General features: G+C 44.4%; 2 protein-coding genes across 4 annotated transcripts in view; both read left to right on the top strand.

Annotated features, from left to right (window-relative positions):
• LOC140721795 (uncharacterized) overlaps positions 1-18,100 on the top strand; it is a 287,528-nt gene extending 269,428 nt beyond the window's left edge. Inside the window, exon 3 of the transcript XR_012097468.1 lies at positions 16,759-18,100. The gene's annotated coding sequence lies outside the window, so the exon portion shown is untranslated. The remainder of the gene's footprint in view (positions 1-16,758) is intronic.
• Positions 45-16,665, top strand: LOC140721799 (uncharacterized). 3 transcript variants are annotated; one of them, XM_073036611.1, is made up of 3 exons: positions 45-177; positions 5,630-5,806; positions 14,285-16,665. In XM_073036611.1, exon 3 carries the CDS (start codon positions 14,685-14,687, stop codon positions 15,789-15,791), a length of 1,107 nt encoding a protein of 368 aa, XP_072892712.1. In that variant the 5' UTR covers positions 45-177; positions 5,630-5,806; positions 14,285-14,684; the 3' UTR covers positions 15,792-16,665. The 3 variants fall into 3 exon arrangements, with proteins under 3 accessions (XP_072892712.1, XP_072892713.1, XP_072892714.1); XM_073036612.1 differs by having other exon boundaries at positions 52-177; positions 5,634-5,806; XM_073036613.1 differs by lacking the exons at positions 45-177; positions 5,630-5,806 and adding an exon at positions 13,839-13,903.
• Positions 18,101-18,666: the final 566 nt, after the last annotated feature.

Raw genomic sequence — 18,666 nt, forward strand, 5'->3', positions numbered from 1 at the left:
TGATGACGCAATTAGCACATTGCGCATGCTCACATTCCCGGGCTAGGCAGTGTTTTTTCGTTCTTTGTGAAAGCGAGTCGGCGGTGAGATCGGGATGGGGAGCGGGTTCTCGCCCCCTTGGACGGGTTGCCGGAGACGGAATATTCTCTCGGGGGCAACACCAACAATTTTCCTTCGGTGAGTATTGAAGCCGGTCCCGATCGGGGAGTTCTGACGTTGGGTAGTGAGTTAACTTTCCCGAACTCAAACAAGAGAAAATCTGCAGATGCTGGAAATGCGAGCAACGCGCACAAAATGCTGGAGGAACTCAGCAGTCCGGGCAGCATCTAGGGGAAGAATACAGTCGACATTAGCGGCCGAAACCCTTCGGCAGGACTGTAGAATAAAAGGTGGGGGTGGGCAGGGAGAGAGAAACACAAGGTGATCGGTGAAACCTGAAGGGGGAGGGGATGAACTTTCCCGAACTGGCGGCCTCGCCTCGCTCCCTTCACAGAATCTGCCGGGGTCGGTCCGGGTTGTGAGACGTTCACACCGAACCGTCTGAGATGAGCCGCTGCTCAGTCCCTGTTGTTCTGGTCCTATTAGCAGGATGAAGTAAAACATGTTTCTATCTTGTTACTGACAGAGAATCGTATAATTTGTGTTCCATGTGTTATCTGAATGTACTTGCCTGTGATGCTGCCACAAGTCAGTGTTTCTCTGTTCCTGTACCTTCCCGTACTTGTGCACTTGGCAATAAATTCAGCAGGACCTGCGAAAAGTCACTGAGATTTGATTACCTTGGCAGCTCGGTCGGTGGAATGTAAAGAGTCAGTACACTGTTAAATACAAGACCCTGAACAGTGTTGATGATCAGAGGGATCTTGGAGTCCGAGATCATCGCTCCCTGAAAGAGTCCGCACAGATTGATCGGGTGGTTAAGAAGGCAAATGACGTGGTTGTCTTTATCATTGAGTTCAAAAGTCGGGAAGTTATGTTGCAGCTTTGTAAGATTAATTAGGCAACATCTGGAGTGTTTCATACAGTTGTGGTCGCTCTCATTCTCTGAAGGATATCGGGGCTTTGGAGAGGGTGCAGAAGAGGTTTACCAGGATATTGCCTGGAATAGAGGGCATGTGCTATAAAGAGAGGTTGGACAATCTTATGCTGTTTTCTCTGGAGCCAGGCCGGCTGGGATGAGACTGAATAGACGTTTATAAGATTACCAAAGGAATAGAAGCAGTGTCTCAGAAAGGCAGCGTCCATTATTAACGAACTCCAGCACCCAGGGCATGACCTTTTCTCAATGTTACCATCAGATAGCGAGGTAAAGAAGCCTGAAGGCACACACTCAGTGATACAGGAACAGCTTCTTCCCCTCTGCCACCTGATAGCCAAATGGTCTTTGAACCCTTGAACACGACCTCAATATAAATATATAGTATTTCTGCTTTTTGCATGATTTTTAATTTATTCATAGAATAAGAGAAAACCTACAGCACAGTACAGGCCCTTCGGCCCACAAAGTCGTGCTGACATGTCCCTACCTTAGATATTACTATGGTTACCCATAGCCCTCTATTTTTCTAAGTTAGTTTTTCTCCAGTGCCGCCAGGTACCTATCCAAAAATCCTTGAAAAGACCCTATCATGCACACCTCCATAAACATTGCTGGCAGCCCATTACACCACTCTCCACCACTCTCTGACTAAAAAAACTCACCCCTGATATCTCCTCTGTACCTACTCCCCAGCACCTTAAACCTGTGTCCTCTTGTGGTAAACAATTCAGCCCTGGGAAAAAAAGCCTCTGACTATCCACATGATCAATGTCTCTCATAAACTTATATACCTCTATCAGGTAATCTCTCATCCTCCGTCACTCCAAGGAGAAAAGGCCGAGTTCACTCAACCTATTCTCATAAGGCATACTCCCCAATCCAGGCAACATCCTTTTAACTCTGCTCTGCACCCTTTCTAAGGTTCTACATTTTTCCTGTAGTGAGGTGACCAGAATTGAGCACAGTGGAGTGTGACCAGGGTCCTATATAGCTGCAACAAAACCTCTCGGCTCCTAAACTCAATCCCACGATTAATAAAGGTCAATGCACCATACATCTTCTTAACCATAGAGACAACCTGCATAGCAGATTTGAGTGCCCTATGGACTCAGACCCCAAGATCCCTCTGATCCTCCACACTGTGAAGAGTCTTACCATTAATGCTATATTTTGCCATCATGTCTGACCTAATAAATTGAACAACTTCAAACTTATCCGGATTGAAATCCATTTGCAACTTCTCAGCCTAGTTTTGCATCCTTTTGGTTGACCTCTGACAGCCCTCCACACTATCCACAACACCTCCAACCTTTGTGTCATCAGCAAACTTACTAACACATCCCTTCACTTCCTCATCCAAGTCATTTATAACAATCACGATGAGTAATGGTCCCAGATATACATACACTGTAATTTTTTTTAAATTTCATTTTGTTTTTTTTCTTCTATACTATGTACTGCATTGAAATGCTGCTGCAAAGTTAACAAAGTTTACACCACACACCGGTGATAATAACCCTGATTATGAATCTGTGTGGACAGACAATGTATTTTTCCAGGGGTTGAAATGTCTAATACATTTAAGGTGAGACGAAATGTAAGCGGCAAGTTTGTCTCTTTCCACAGAGTGGTTGGTAGCTGGACTCTCTGCCTGGGGTGGGAGATCCCACCAGTCACGTGATCCTGTTTGCCCCTCCCATTTATCCACAGATGTACAATCTCTTCACGCATGCGCACTGTCTCCGGTTGGGTGGTGTTTTCCTTTCTGCTCAGTACTGAAGCGGATCATCTGCGGGATTGGGAAAGGGTCCTCGCCTCCTGGGTCAGGAAGCCAGGGGTCAGATCGGGAAAGGGTCCTCGCCTCCTGGGTCAGGAAGCCAGGAGTCAGATCACTGACTGCAGGCCAAAGGTATCGTTTTCCCATCAGTGAGTATTGAGACCGATCCCGAGTGGGGAGATCCAATGTTAGCCGTGAGCGCCGAACTGAGGGCCAATTACTCATTTATTTTCCAATTATCTGGGCTCTTCAGAAATATGTAGATTTCACTTGATCTGCATTGAACGATCTAAACCAGGAGCCCAGGATGTCTATTTCCACAGATTTGAAATGGGAGACCCACCAACAGATCACGTGAGCCTGTTTAACGCAGATCTACCCCGCCCTCTGGTTTGTTACTCAAGATCATGTGGTGTGTGGTCAGAGTCCCCGGATGTGAGGTGATGCTTCCTCCATGTTGTGTTGGGGAATCTGATGTTGGCCACTGAGTCCCTTTAACTTCCCTCAACTGTCTCACTTCCTGAGCCTCCTCGCATTTGTCCTTGAGCTTTATGGCTGTTGTCTTCTCCTGGATTGGGGTGGATGAGAAAGAACGACCCAGGTTGTGGGAATCTTAGATTTCACTACCTGCTTTCCTGAGGGACTGGGAAGTCTAGGGTGAGAATGGTTTCTGTGATCTGCTGATCTGGATCCAGAGGTCTCTGCTGTTCCTCGCAGTCACGGGCGGAGCAGTTACCATGCAAAGCGTGAAGTGTCTGAATGGGAAACTTTCTATGGTGTGTTGATAAAAAATTTGGTGAGGGTCAAAGCTTAAATACCAATGTTTTTGTTGTTTGTTCTAACTTTGTCTATTTAAGATCCTTTATGCAGTAGTGTGTACTATTAATTCAGTATCTGTGTATTGCTGGAGAACCATAATTGATCGTCCTTGCTTTCTTCTCTACCTGGTTCCATCTGCTCATTCCCTGCCCATCTTGTTCAACCTCTGTCCAGTCTCTCTCCCACCAACTTCAGTGACATGCATCAACTATCTGGGTCAACCTTGGTCCACCCTGTATCATACCTCTGCAATGATATATATCGGCAATCTTTCTTGTCTTCATTGTGAAGTATTCTTTCACACCTTCATCCTCACTGAGTTATTTCCTGAATCAGTTTTTGTCAACTGGAAAGTTAGAGGGTCATCCGGTACCAGTTCTGTTGTGCATTGGTGTGGGAGTACTAGTTTTTGAACTGTGACTGGCTGACACACTGCATCATATTACAATCAGCAAAGAGTACTGGGAGAGTTGCTGCTTGGACTCCAGTCCTGTGTTGACTTTGACTTTGGTTAGTGCTTCTACAGATGGGGCGGAATGGTCGTCCTTCTGCAATGAAGCAGAAATTTCGAGCAGCTGGACATTGGTTGTGGGGAAATCTCCGATTGCACTACCCAGTGTGAGATGGGAGGACAATGTGTGAGACTCTCAGGGTCGGTGAGTGGCAGATTAAGCTGTGTGATTCTGTGAGGTTGGGTCCTGGGATATCATAGTTTTTGATCCAGGTAAAATGGACCAGGGGATCGAGCTGCTTGGGCTTATGAGGTGTTGAGCAAGTATTTCTGGTCTGGGATCAGATGTTTGTTTTTGGAGTTCCTTTGGAAGCAATGACTGCCAGTCTGAGGAGAGGATGAGTTCCCATTCCATCCCTCACAAGGAGAGGCTGTGAGTAAATGGGCTGTTCTGTGTTTCAACTATTAGAACTAGACCAGTGAGTTTGGTGTTCAAACTGTGTTTGGAAATCTCCCCTCACTGTCACCTATCTGTCACTTGGTGCAAATCAGGCAGAATCTCAATTTGCAGGAGATCTGCAATAAAAACTGAAAATGTTTGAAGTCATTCTGACGAAACATTATTAACCTGAATTGTAAAGTTTGTTCCTCTCCCAAAGCTGTTCCTTACCTGCTGAGCATTTCTGATAATTCTAGTTTATTTTTATTACATTTACCTTGGAATGGTTTATATTTCCTGAAATTAACCTGGAAATGGAAATGGCTCATTCTGTGCTAGTAGAACAGTAAAGAAACCACAACTTACCCTGTAAATTATCCTGGTACCAATTTATCTCTTATTCCTGGAAATGTGTTCAGTACAGTTGCTGCTAACATGGTTTACAAGAATAATCTCAGGAATAATCGATGTTATGTATGAAGAGCATTTTATAGTTCTGGACCTGTGCTCGATGGAGTTCAGAGGGACGGTGGGGAGTTGTGGGAGGGATGTATGGATAAGTAAACCTACCGAATGCTGAAAAGCCTGGATACAGTGAACATGGGGAGGATGTTTCTATTAGAAGTAGAGTCTGTGATCTGACAGCACAGTCTTAGAATAAAGATGCTTCCCTTTAAAACTGAGAAGAGAAGAATTTTTTGGCTACAAGATGTCTGATCTGTGGAATTTGTTGCCACAGAGCTTGGTTGAAGCTGCCATTGGGTATATTTATGACAGAAATTAATATATTCGTGATTGGTGAGTAGCTCAGGGTTACAGGAGGAAGGCAGGAATATGGTGTTGGAATAAAAATCAGCCATGGTTGAATGGTGGGGCAGACTAGATGGATCGAATCACCTAATTCTGTTCCTGACTGAATGATGGCTCCTCCTTATCCCATATCATTTTGTGATGTGTGAGGGACAATAAAAGATTGTTCACTGAGATCATTATATTTGCCTTCAATGTTTAAATTTCAGTGAGGTTTGTTCTTAGTAACATTAAGCAGAAATGTTTGGTTCTCTTTTTTAATGTTAACGTGCTTCATTATCTCTCTGGTTAAAGTTAGACCTGCGGTGAGAGGTTTATTGGAAGAAAAACCCCAACTGGAAGCAAACCACGGCTGAAGACGAGGGAACAGCAACAAGTGAACTGGCCTGAGGACTGAGAACAGCAACTGGAGAGAACAGCTCTGCCTCAAGAGACTCAGAGTTCCCAGTGATTCAGTCATAAGAAAGTTTGGTGAGTCTCATTTACTCAAACACAGGTCCTTTGGACATTACATACCCGTAAAATGTAAGGTAGGAAATAGTTAGAGGGAGACTGAATGTGCCCAGAATAACCAGTTATGCCTCTGTCAGACACAGTTGCAATCAGTCCAGGTCTGGTAATGTGCTTTCAGCAGCCCAGCCCTTTAAGACCACTCCCATTCTGTCAAAGTCGAATCCGGATTAAGTCACTCAGAGACTGTATAGTACAAACTCTTTATTCCAAGCACCCGGGGCTCACTCAGATAGGAACAGACTGTGACTGTTCCCGCCCAATCCACCAATTCCCCTCACACCACAGATATATCTGTCCAGATACTCCCCACACAGGACAGGCTGGAGCCAAAGTTATTTACTATGACAACCCCTGAAGACAAGTTACAAAATAGTCATAATGGCTTACACACACAGAACAGACTGTCCTATCTCTGCACATGAGTGCACAAGGAGATAAGCGTCCTGAAACCCTAGCTAGCTACCCTCAAGAAGAAATATGGCTCAGCACGGCTTAGTACATCTGTTGATCATCAGCAGTTTCTTTCAGAAAAACAGGCTGCTATAGTTTAACGAAGTGTTAACCCTTTTACATACTTTATCATTCCCTCCTTTACAGAGAAAGCAACCGAGGGGAGCTTTGACTTCTCAGTGGGTATAACATCAGTAGTTAGAACAATGAGAGGTACAACCATTAGGACATCATGCAATATCATGCCCCACATATTACCGAACAGGCCTTCGAAGATCACCATTTCGACCCTTTGGTGAACCTGTGTAAATCCTGCCCTACTCTCTTGATGCTGTCAGTCTCCTTGGCAGTGTGCTTGGAGAGGGATGTAACGTTAGTAGACTCATCAGGGATATAGGCGCAGCATTCTGTGTCAGTAATAGCACAGGCTCCCCCTTTCTCAGCTGGGATAAAATCTAAAGCCGTACGATTCTGTACGACTGTTTGCCGGATTGCAATCATTTCAGTGGATATTTCTGTTACTTGGGCCTGTGTTTCTGTCAGGGCCCCTGCAGTATTGTGGCCAGCTCCACAAGTGCTGTATCCAAATTGATTATCTCTTGTGAATTCCTGGCTACTCCATAGGAGAGAAAAGCGATCAGCCAAAATCGCTCAGTCTCAGTTACTCCTCTCCGCTGCTGGGCTCCTGCAGGTATGGCCAAGATGCATGTTTCCCGGCGTAGGAAGTTCCGTTTGGTGGGGGCCTGAGATACCATCCCTCAAAACATTGACAGCCACAGTCATCACAGACTGGACCACAGTTCCTCACTCTCTTCCCCAGGTGTTATTTGAAAAAGCCCAGGCTGAGAGTTCCTCACTGTAGTTGAGCGGGATTACTGACATTTGAATCATACTTTTCCCATACTGAGGAATTTCGGCACAAACCCAGCAGGCCCCTGGTTCTACCTGCTTGGCCCAGTTGTGACAGAGAGACAGAAAGGTGTTAACATAGGGGCCCCTGTGTGCTGGGGTAAGCCCTCTTAAAGACATAGATACAAACACCACTGTTAAGGTTTAATTGAACCAGCAGCTATAGTCCACACCTGGACTCTGGTTTTGATGTTAAAACCACTGTCTTTATTCGTATCTACTTATAATATAACAAATTAAGCAAAATAATCAAAAGTTTAAAAGTGTTATGAGTACACATATGTGTAAGTATAACTCCCAAACCACTCAGCTCAGGGAATACCAAGCTGAAAGTCTTGAGATGGTAAAGTATGAAAGTTCAGTTCATCCACGGAATCAATGACGAGAGAGAGATATTTGTAATCCAAGGTGAATGTCAGGAGAAGGCAATTACGTTGAATTCCACAAATTCCACAGTGGTAAAACAGGATAACAGTCGCTGTAGGTCTTATCCGTCGTTGTTCTAAATCCACATACGAATTATCTCCAAAAGTAGCTTATTGCAGGAGTACTGTCTTCAGAAGGAACTACCACCCAGGCAAGGGTCGCAAGGTACTCCCAATCCAGATCCAACACACAAAGTATTACTGATGGTGATTTCCACAGAATATCCACTCTCACAAGTGTTTACCACATAACACACCCGAATCCAGCTAAGGGTTAACAAAAGTGGTAGCCACGGGATACTCCAACAAAATCCCCATATGGATTATACGAATCATCACCAACAGTGATTGGTCACAGGGGTACCTCTTCAAGTGAATTACCACACCCAGGCAAGGGTTAGCACAAGTGGTCCTCACAGGATATTCCCAAACCAACAGATCCACTCCAATGGATCAAACAAAGCGACAATCACACATTCAGTATACAATGGATCAATAATCAACCCACCCTTGTGGGCATAGGAGAGCCCAAACAGTGACCTTTGGCCACTAGGTCATTTGTTTCGAACCTTCCATCTTCTTTCTTTCTCTCTGGCTGACTGTGTTTGTGACTGTCCTTGCTTAAATAAAACAAACTGCGAGCTATTGTTACGTACCCCATAACTGGGTCACTTACCAGCAAAGATAGAGAGGTCCGCTGAAGTCTGATGGTACTATTTTTAAACGTTTTTATTTATAAAGGGGCACAAAAGTAAGGTTAATACAAACATTCAGATAATATACGTTGTCACTACTCAATCTAAAGCGCGGGTATAGTAATAATCAACAATAAGAAGTAGCTCTATCGTTTGTCTAGGGGTAAAAATATTGTCCGATAGAAATATCAAAGTCTCTGGAGTTCATGCAGGCTTTTAGCCTTTTGGGGACCGCTGGATTTCACGTGTTGGAGAGAGAGAGAATTTTTGGTGAGAAAATAAACTTGCCAGCCTTTTGGACTCAAATCGTTGAATCGGGAACGTGGGTTCCCCATTGTCAGTTTGAAGTCCTTTTCGGTGTTATCAGCCACTCACTCCCCAGGCTAGGGGAAACGAACCACACGTGGCTTCCGAATCGCTTCCCATCATCACGGGAGCGATGAGCGATGGTGTCTCCTTCTGGTGCGTCGCTAGGGTACTGCCTCCTGCAGTCCCCTTTTTATCTTGACTTGTGGAGTTGTAGATGTCAGTCAAGGTGGGGTGATACAATCCCCACCACACATTGCCCGAGGGTGTCCATGTAGCCATGATAGCTGGCACGTAGCATAGAATCGCAATCCACAAAGGTGTCTCCAAGAAAGAATGGTCAAATCCGTTGCGTTGTCTCTCTTTCTTTTCCTGGGTCCAAGACCCGAATTAATAGCGATCTTGCGATTCTCAGGAAGGAGGGGGCTGGTATCATAACACTATATAAACACAAGCTGCGAGCAAGTGTAAACATGCTGCCTAGTCAAATAGTTCTGCCCCCTCTCTCTCTTAGTAAGAATCAAACAGGAGAATATTAGTTCTGGGGTTGATCAGGATTTAAAAGTCGGGTCCTAATAATATGTCAAAGCTCGTCACATTCGATTTTGGTCATTGTCAGGCCAATCCATATTATTTGTATTAATAATGTTGGCTAACTTTGTAAGCATTGGAGCAGTAAATCATTATTAATGGGTATTTGTCCCCCCAGTTTAAAGGCTTGGTCTCCTGTGAAAGTGCCTTAGCAGGCCACAAATCACATCCAGGGTCAATATACCAGACATGGGTTCGGAATCCCATGTTTCCCTATCAGTTCAAACTTTAGACTGACGTTCCTACCCTTCCCTCCTATCTGGGCTGGCCTTGGTTTGCTTACGTTGTTTTTCCTGCTCTCGTTTTCGGCGCCCATCCACCCATTCTCGCTCCGCTTTTAGCGTCTCCCAACCTTAGGCGTTCCTTCTGCAGTACATACCTCTATCCCTTTCTCACATGCATTATTCCTCCAACTTGCTGATAATATACTGTTCCACTTTAAAGGTATGTCACATTCAGAATTTTTTCCAGTTAGCCGAGGATTTCCTTCCACGCTGCTGTGCGGTGTTGGGAAATCATGTACAAGGCAAGTTACAGCAGTAACTTCTGCTGGGTGAGTTGTTTTGTTCACCAGCTCTAACCCCAGCACAGATGAAAGTGTGCAAGGGAGTCGGCTGGATTCGAACTCAGGACCTCTCGCCTCGAAGTCCAACGCTGAAGCCACTAGGCCATCAGTGGCATAGCTGGCAAAGTTCCATTTTACATCTGCCTTTTCCTTCCATTCCCTTTTCAACAATTTCCACTTCTTTCCTCAGTTCTTTTTCCATATCAGATTTACTGCTTGTTCTCATGAGGTAATAATGCAGGCTCCCCCACCCCCCTCCGTCCGTGGCCACATTTTGAGTGCTGCACTCAACATTTGAAAATCTTTTTCCTTGTCTGGAAAACTCTCACATAAAATTGTGTAGGGCTGCTCCTGGCACACTCGTATCAATCGACTGCAATTAACCGATTATCTTTCATTAATTTATCGGGCACAAAGCCTCCTGCTCAATTAACAATCAGATAAATTTACCCGGCAGGCACTTCCTGCTCAATTGATGAATTTACCTGACTTGGCTGCTTCCTGCCCACTTAGTAAAGTTTACCCAGTACCGCCTCCTGGCCACTTAATAAATTTTATCCAATACTGCCTCCTGCCCACTTAGTAAAAATTTTGCCTACCTTATACGAGTCTCCAGACAGATTTTTTTCCCGATCCTGTTAAGGTATGTGATCAGCCTTGGGCGAGGCACCGTACATCCAAAGGAACTGACGGTGAGTGACAAATGTAAATTACCTATTGGGTACCCGGTCAGCCTCCACGGTCCCCAGAGTGGTCCAGATGCTTACTCAGCCCATCTGCTCGGTGCTCTGCATATTGAGATCCTGTTCGTGATGCCAAATGTTAAAGCTGAATCTGAATAAAACTTGAGAGAACAGCTTCTTATTGACACCACAGTTTATTGCACATTCTCCTGCAGGAGTTTGAGCTCCTGTTGTCAAAGGGAAGGCACGTAAGCACTGCCACCATCTGACAAGTTGACTGACTTGGGTTACAGCCGTATATTTATTCATAGTACACCCCATGCATTACTATTGCAAGATGTTATTTGAATTGGTACACCCACCAAGTGTGTTGGTGCAAATCTTAATTACAAATCTTAATTGCAAATCTTAACAGAGTTTGCTATGAGAGAGTGCAGATGAACTTGATCGAACTCGGGAGATCAAAGTACTTATCAACAGTGATTTGCTGGCTGTGAAACTAATTACCTCTCTGTATAAAATTCACTATGCACATGTCACTGGGTAAAAAAAATGCACAGTACATGATTTATGTGCACACTGGTCATTACAAATTAGAGGGGACATTGGTGGGAAGGAGGGGAGACCTTCAGTGTCCCTGATACCCTCACCTACAAGATGTGCATCCAGCTGCAGCTTGTAACCCTGCACTTTAAGGAGTTGGAACTTGAAATGGATGAATTCCGGATCATCCAGGAGTTGGAGGGGGTGATAGATATGACATGAAGAGAGGTGAGTTACACACAAGGTGCAGGACACAGGAAACTGGGAGAGAGTCAGGAAGGGAAATGAGGTTAAATAGCCATCACAGAGTACTCTTGTTGCTATCCCACACAACAACAGGTGGAACACTTTAGAAAGTATTGGGGTGGATTACCTGGCAGAGGAAAGTCAAAGGAGTGATAGGGGATTCATTAGTTAGGGGAACAGAACAGGAAGGGGACTAATAACCTAGTGGTAAGGCTGCAAGAGCAAGTGTGGTGGAGGGGGGTGCTGATGTGGTTAAAATGATTTGTAGGGGGAATGGGAGCCAGAATGACAGGACAGATAGTGGAGAGGGTGATTTGAATTGAATTGACTTTCTTACATACATATACATGAGGAGTAGGTCTTTACGTTACATCTCCATCTAAATGTGCAATGTGTAATTTATAGTAATTTATAATAAATAGTTTGTGCATAGAACAGTTAGTATAACATAGATATGCAATTGCATCAGCATGAATTAATCAGTCTGATGGGCTGGTAGAAGATGATGTCCCAGAGCCTGTTGGTCCTTTTGCTGTGGTACCGTTTCCTGAATGGTAGCAGCAGGAACAGTTTGTAGTTGTGTTGAATTTGGTACCCGATATCCTTTGGGTCTTTTGACACACTTGTCCCTGTAAGTGTCCTGAATAGTGGAAAGTTCACATCTACAGATGCGCTGGGCTGTCTGCACCACTCTCTGCCATTTCCTGCGATTAAGGGAAGCACAGTTCCCATACCAGGCAGTGATGCAGCCAGTCAGGATGCTCTCAATTGTGTCCCTGTAGAATGTCCTCAGGATTTTGGGTCCCCGTCCCCAACTTGTTCAACCATCTGAGGTGAAAGAGGGCCTGCTGTGCTCTTTTCACAACACAGCCGGTATGTACACACAATGTGAGATCCTTGGTGATGTTTATGCTGAGGAATTTAAAGCTGTTCACCTTCTTAAACCCAGATCCATTGATGTCAACAGGGGTTAGCCTGTCTCCATTCCTCCTGTAATCCACAATCAGCTTTGTTTTTGTGACAATGAGGGAGAGTTTGTTTTCTTGACACCAGTCAGATGTTGTTCAGACCTCAGATAGGGTCAGCAATCAAATGATTGAGCATAGTGTGATGAATGTGCTGAGCTGTGTATATCACAATGCAAGAAGCATCGTAGGAAAGCCCGATGAGCTCAGGACAGGGAATTATGATATTGTAGCTATTATTGGAATTTGGTTACACCCAACAGTCTGAGGAATTTAGAGGAACAACTTTGTAGAGAGATTGCGGACCATGCCAATAAACAAAGGTTGATTCAGTAAGTGATTTTAACTTTCCATATATTGAATGGGACTCCCATACTGTAAAAGGACTAGATGGGGTAAAGTTTGTCAAATGTGCCCTTAATCAGTATGTAGAATCTCTGATATAGAAGTGAACAATAAGCTGTTAGGAAATGATCCAGGGCTGGTGACAGAATTTGTGATCATAATGCCATGAGATTCAAAGTAAAGATGGAAAAAGAGAGGTCTGGATTACGGGTTGAGATTCTAAATTGGAGAAAGGTCAATTTTGATGGTATCAGAAACATCTGACAAGTGTGGTTTGGAACAGGCTCATTCCTGGCAACAGAGTTCTTGTAAGTGGGAGGCCTTCAGAAGTGAAATTTTGAGGATGTGGAGATTGTATGTGCCTGTCAAAATAAAAGATGAAAAGTTACAGGTGCAGGGAACCTTGCTTTTCAAGAGATATTGAGGCCCCAGATATTTTGTTCCTCCAAATGCCTCAGACTGCTGGGTGCTACCAAGACCCATTAATGACTACAATATCAGGATTCCACGCCCTGAGCTCATCTGGCTTTTTTTTTTAAAGTTGTCTGCTGTTGGTTTCTAAAAGCTTCCCAATAGTCTTTGCTCTTTTGTTTGCCCTCTCTTTGGCTTTTATGTTGGCTTTGGCTTCTCATTTCAGTCACGGATATGTCCTCCTGCCTTTCCAATGCTTCCACTTCTTTGGGATGTATCGATCACTCAGCTCCCGAGTAGCTCCCAGAAACTCCAGCCATTGCTGCTCCGTTGTCACTCCTACCTTTTCCCATCCAAACAAGTTTGGCCAGCTTCTTTGTCACAGAAACATGGAGAAGTTCAGTCCAGCAACAGGATATTTGGCCCATCTAGTCAATGCCAAAAAACATTTAAGCTGTCTAATGCAAATACCTGCACCGGGACCATCACCCTCCATACACCTACCATCCAGGCTCCCATCCAAACTTCCTTTAAATGGTGAAACTGAGCTCATTTTCACTACTTATATTCATCTCATTCCACACTGTCACGACCGGTGAAGAGCTTTTCCACATGTTCCCATTAAATTTTCACCTTCCCCACTTACCTATGACCTCTGGTTGTCATCCCACACAACTTCAGTGGAAAAAGCTGCTTGAATTTATCCTATCTATACCCTCATAATGTTGTATACTTCTAAGAAATCCTTAAAGCAGTGTACATTTTCCTTGTTTATGTTTTGAGCCGTTTTTAGGTGTATAAGATGATGAGGGGCATTGATCGTGTGGATAGCCAGTTTTTTTTTCCCCAGGTCTGAAATGGCTAACATGAGAGGACATAGTTTTAAGGTGCTTGGAAGTAGATACCGAGGGGATGTCAGGGGTAAGTATTTTACACAGAGTGTGGTGGATGCGTGGAATACACTGCCGGCTATTTGTGTGAGAGTGTTTCAGTTACTGTGGGGCCAGGCACCCATGCAGCTCAGTGGGAACAGGGAATTATACCAATGGAGAGAGTCAAACTGAGCCAAGTCACAGATTGGAGATGGCAGAAATGCCCCATTCTTAGAGAGACAGGAAGAGCATCAGAGTGTTCAATGCTCATTCCAGATACCAGCACTGTGCCCAGTTAGAAGATGATGTCTCCATCCAAATTGTGTTGAACTTCACTGTAACAGTGTGATGTCAGTTCACACCTTGACAACTCACGTGATCTGAAATGTTGTCCTGCACCCATTGATGGATTCTTAAAATCTTTTTACAGGTTACAAATGACAAGAAATTTGTCTACGGAAATCTCGAATATAGTTTTGCTGTCTCTGTCCAGATATTTAAGAAATGGAGCAAGGAATTCACTTGATCATCCTTCCTGCTCAGACTGTGGGGAGGGATTCACTCGGTCATCTGACTTACTGGCATGTCCATCATTTTAATCAGGGGGGAAACCATTCATCTGCTCAGACAGTGGGAATGGATTCAGTCGGTCATTTCAACTGAATGTATATCAGCAAGTTTACACTGGGCAAGGCCATTCACCTGTGCTGTGTGTGAGAAGGGATGCAGTCAGTCTTCCCACCTGTGGACACACCAGTCAGTTCACACTGGGCAGAGGCTGGTCATCTGCTGAATTTATGGGGTAAGGATTCACTCGGTCATCTGTCCTAATGGCTCACAAGCGAGTTCTCACCGGGGAGTGGCCGTTTACCTGTTCAGACTGTGGGAAGGGATTCACTTGCTCATCTAAACTGAAGATCCATCAAAGAATTCACACTGGGGAGAAACTGTTTACCTGCTCAGACTGTGGGAAGGGATTCATTCAGTCATCTGAACTGAAGGTACATCAGAGAGTTCACACTGGGGAGAGGCCGTTCACCTGCTCAGTCTGTGAGAAGGGATTCACCACATCATCTCACCTACTGATTCACCTGTCAGTTCACACTGCAGTGAGAGATTTCACCTGCTCAGTCTGTGGGAAGACATTCACTCAGTCATCTAACCTACAGAGTCACCAGCGAGTTCACACTGGGGAGTGGCTGTTCACTTGCTCAGACTGTGGGAAGGGATTCACTCAGGCATCTCACCTACGGAGACACCAGTCAGTTCACACTGGGGAGAAGCCATTCACCTGCTCAGTCTGTGGGAAGACATTCACTCAGTCATCCAACCTACAGACACACCAGCGAGTTCACACTGGGGAGAAGCCGTTCACTTGCTCAGACTGTGGAAAGGGATTCACACAGTTAGGTAGCCTACAAACACACCAGTTAGTTCACACTGGGGAGCGGCCATTCACCTGCTCAGACTGTGGGAAGAGATTCACCACATCATCTCACCTAGTGACTCACCAGTCAGTTCACACTGCAGTGAGGGATTTCATCTGTTCAGTCTGTGGGAAGAGATTCACTCAGTCATCTAACCTACAGAGACACCAGCAAGTTCACACTGGGGAGAAGCTGTTCACCTGCTCAGACTGTGGGAAAGGATTCACTCGATTATTCAACCTACAGAGTCACCAGCGAGTTCACACTGGGGAGAGGCCGTTCACCTGCTCAGACTGTGGAAAGGGATTCACACAGTTAGGTAGCCTACAAGCACACCAGTTAGTTCACACTGGGGAGCGGCCGTTCACCTGCTCAGACTGTGGGAAAGGATTCACCACATCATCTCACCTAGTGACTCACCAGTCAGTTCACACTGCAGAGAGGGATTTCACCCACTCAGATTGTTTGAAGGGATTCACTCAGTTATCTGATCTGCTGGCACACCAGTGAGTTCCACTGGGGAGAGGCCGTCGACCTGCGAATGTGGGAAGGCATTCACACGATCATCTCATCTATTAAAACACCAGCGAGTTCACACCACAGATCGTCTGCTCAGGCTTTGGGAAGAGATTCTGTCAACCGTCTCCACCAAGGCTACATAATTGTGTTCCCTTGGGGAGAGACCGTTCACCTGCTGTGAATATGGGAAGGGATTGACTCAATAATCTAACCTTGTAACACACGGCCGGGTTCACATTGGGGAGAAAGTTTCAATAAGCTGTAGGCTGGATATTTGTCCATCCCCATTGCTGAATGCAATTTCGAGAGTGACCGGGGGAGTCTAGTACAAGAGGGCATGATGTAAGGTTTGCAGGGTGCCCATTCAGAACAGAGATGCGGAGAATTTTTTTTTTGTCAGAGGGTGGTGAATCTATGGAATTTGTTGCCACGGGCAGCAGTGGAGGCCAAGTCATTGGGTGTGTTTAAGGCAGAGATTGATAGGTATCTGAGTAGTCAGGGCATCAAAGGTTACAGTGAGAAGGTGGGGGAATGGGACTAAAGGGCAGATTGGATCAGCTCATGATGAAATGGTGGAGCAGACTCGATGGGCCAAATGGCCTATTCTGCTCCTTTGTGTTGTGGTCTTATGTGATTTTTTTTCTCATGTCTGTTATTCCTCTTCCTCCTTCTGTCCAAGGTAGTGTTAATCTCAGTGGGTTTGAGTGTAAATAGTCTTTTCTAAACTTGTCATTTCAGTTCTTACTTATCTTTGTAAATTTTACTGATTGAAATGGGACTAAGATATTTTCATTAAAAAAAGTCAATGTCGGTATTGATGGAAGTGTTTATTGCCTTTGTTGTAATTGTTAACTATTGAGCTCTGTTCGGCAGTTGTTTAAAGCCTTGAAATAAATTTTGTCAAAGGTTTTCCCAATATTGCACTACTTTCTGTTGTTTTTGCTTGTTGATTTTTCAGATACATGGTTATCAACAGGCCCAAAGAAGGGTCATGGCCGGAAATGTTGATTCCCATCCATAGATGCTGCCTGACCTGCTGAGATTCTCCAGCACGTTCTGTGAATTTCTCTCGATTTCTTGCATCTGCAGGTCCCCTTGTTTCCCAGATATTTATATGTTTAGTTTAATAACAAGCCGGCTGTGGGGTTGTGTGGCTCTGTTGGTGAAATATTAAATAATATCATTAGATAAGAGGTGGCATAGGGTTGGGCGGTGTAGAATTTGTGGGTAGTATTAAGGAACAGCAAATGTGCAAAAAAATCCCTGATGGGAATTGTATAGTGACTCCAAAACAGTTGTAAGTATGTGGTCCACAAATTACAATGGGAGATAGAAAATGCCTGCCAAAAGGGCAATGTTACAATAGTCATGAAGAATTGCCATGCAGGTGATTAGGAAAATCAGGATGGTGTTGGTCTGAAGAGGAGGAATTCCTAGAATGCCTACAAGATGCTTTTTTTTAAGAGCAGCTCGTGGTTGAGCCCATTTGGGGATCAGCTATTCTGGATTGGGTGTAGTAATGAACTGGAATTAATTAGGTCACTTGAGTCCAAAGAACCCTTAGGGGCAAGTGTTCTTAATGTGATCAAATTCACCCCAACATTGGAGAAGGAGAAACTAAAGACAGATGTGGAATAAAGAGAATTAGAGAGGCATGAGAGAAAACATTCTCACAATTGATTTGAAAAGAACATGGGCAGGGTTGAAAACAGAGCACCAATGGCTGGAATTTCTAGAAGCAATACAGAAGTCACAGAGAGGAAGTTGTATTCTAAAGGTAAGGTGACAAAACCGTGGCTGATAAGAGAAAACAAAGACAACATATAAAACAAACAGAGGGCACAGAACAAAAATTACTGGAAGTTGGAGGATTGGGAAGCTTTTAAAAGCAAACAGAATGCAACTAAAATCATTAAGAAGGAGAAGATGGAATACTTAGGTGAGCTAGCCAGCAATATTAAAGAGGGTACTATTTTTTCTTCAGGTTCATACAGTGTAAAAGAGAGATAGAAGCGAATATCAAACCAATGGAAAATGATGCTGGAGAGGTATTAATGGGGGGAGGGTGAAAGATGATGGCTGATGAACTGAATAAGTATCGTACATCACTCTTATCTGTAGAAGACACTGGCAGGAATATGGAAGTCCCAGATGTCAGTGGTCAGAATGTGTAAAGTTACGTTACTCGGGAGAAAGTAGAAGGAAAGTTGGGCAGTAATTTTTTTACTGGAAGGAGAAATCGATATTCATGCCTTCAGGTTGGAGCTATGCAGTTGGAATATGATGTGTTTCTCTTCAACCCTGAGGCTGTCAAGTTGAATAAGTCCAGCCATTGCTATTCTGCCATCATCCGTGCTAGTGTCCCCTTCCAATCAACTTTAATAATCTCCTCTCCCGTGCCTCCGTAGTTCCCCTCACTCTACTAATAATGATGCATCTTGTACCTTTCCCCTCTCAAAGTGCAGGGTGAATTGCAACATGTTATGATCACAATGTCCACATGGTTCCTTTACCATAAGTTACCTTATCAAATTTGGTTCTTTGGACAACACCCAATCCAGAATCAACATTTCTCAAGAGGGCACAATTACAAGCTATTCTAAAAGCATCTCATTAGTATTTTCCAAATGCCCTCTCTTGAGATCAAGCACCAATCTAATTTTTACAATCTACCTCCACCCATCCCACTCATGGGCTATTCATCTCACTCTCATTGGTGGGTAGATGCGCAGGATCCTCACCAGGACTACCAGCCTCTGAGACAGCTACTTTTCCCAAGCAGTAAAGCTGATAAATATCTCTACCCTCTAACCCACCGTTCCACAACACCAAACACCTCTACTTTATCATTTCCTGTCTGTCATCT

The sequence above is a fragment of the Hemitrygon akajei genome, unplaced genomic scaffold (assembly GCF_048418815.1).
Source record: "Hemitrygon akajei unplaced genomic scaffold, sHemAka1.3 Scf000061, whole genome shotgun sequence".
Classification (NCBI taxonomy): Eukaryota; Metazoa; Chordata; class Chondrichthyes; order Myliobatiformes; family Dasyatidae; genus Hemitrygon; species Hemitrygon akajei.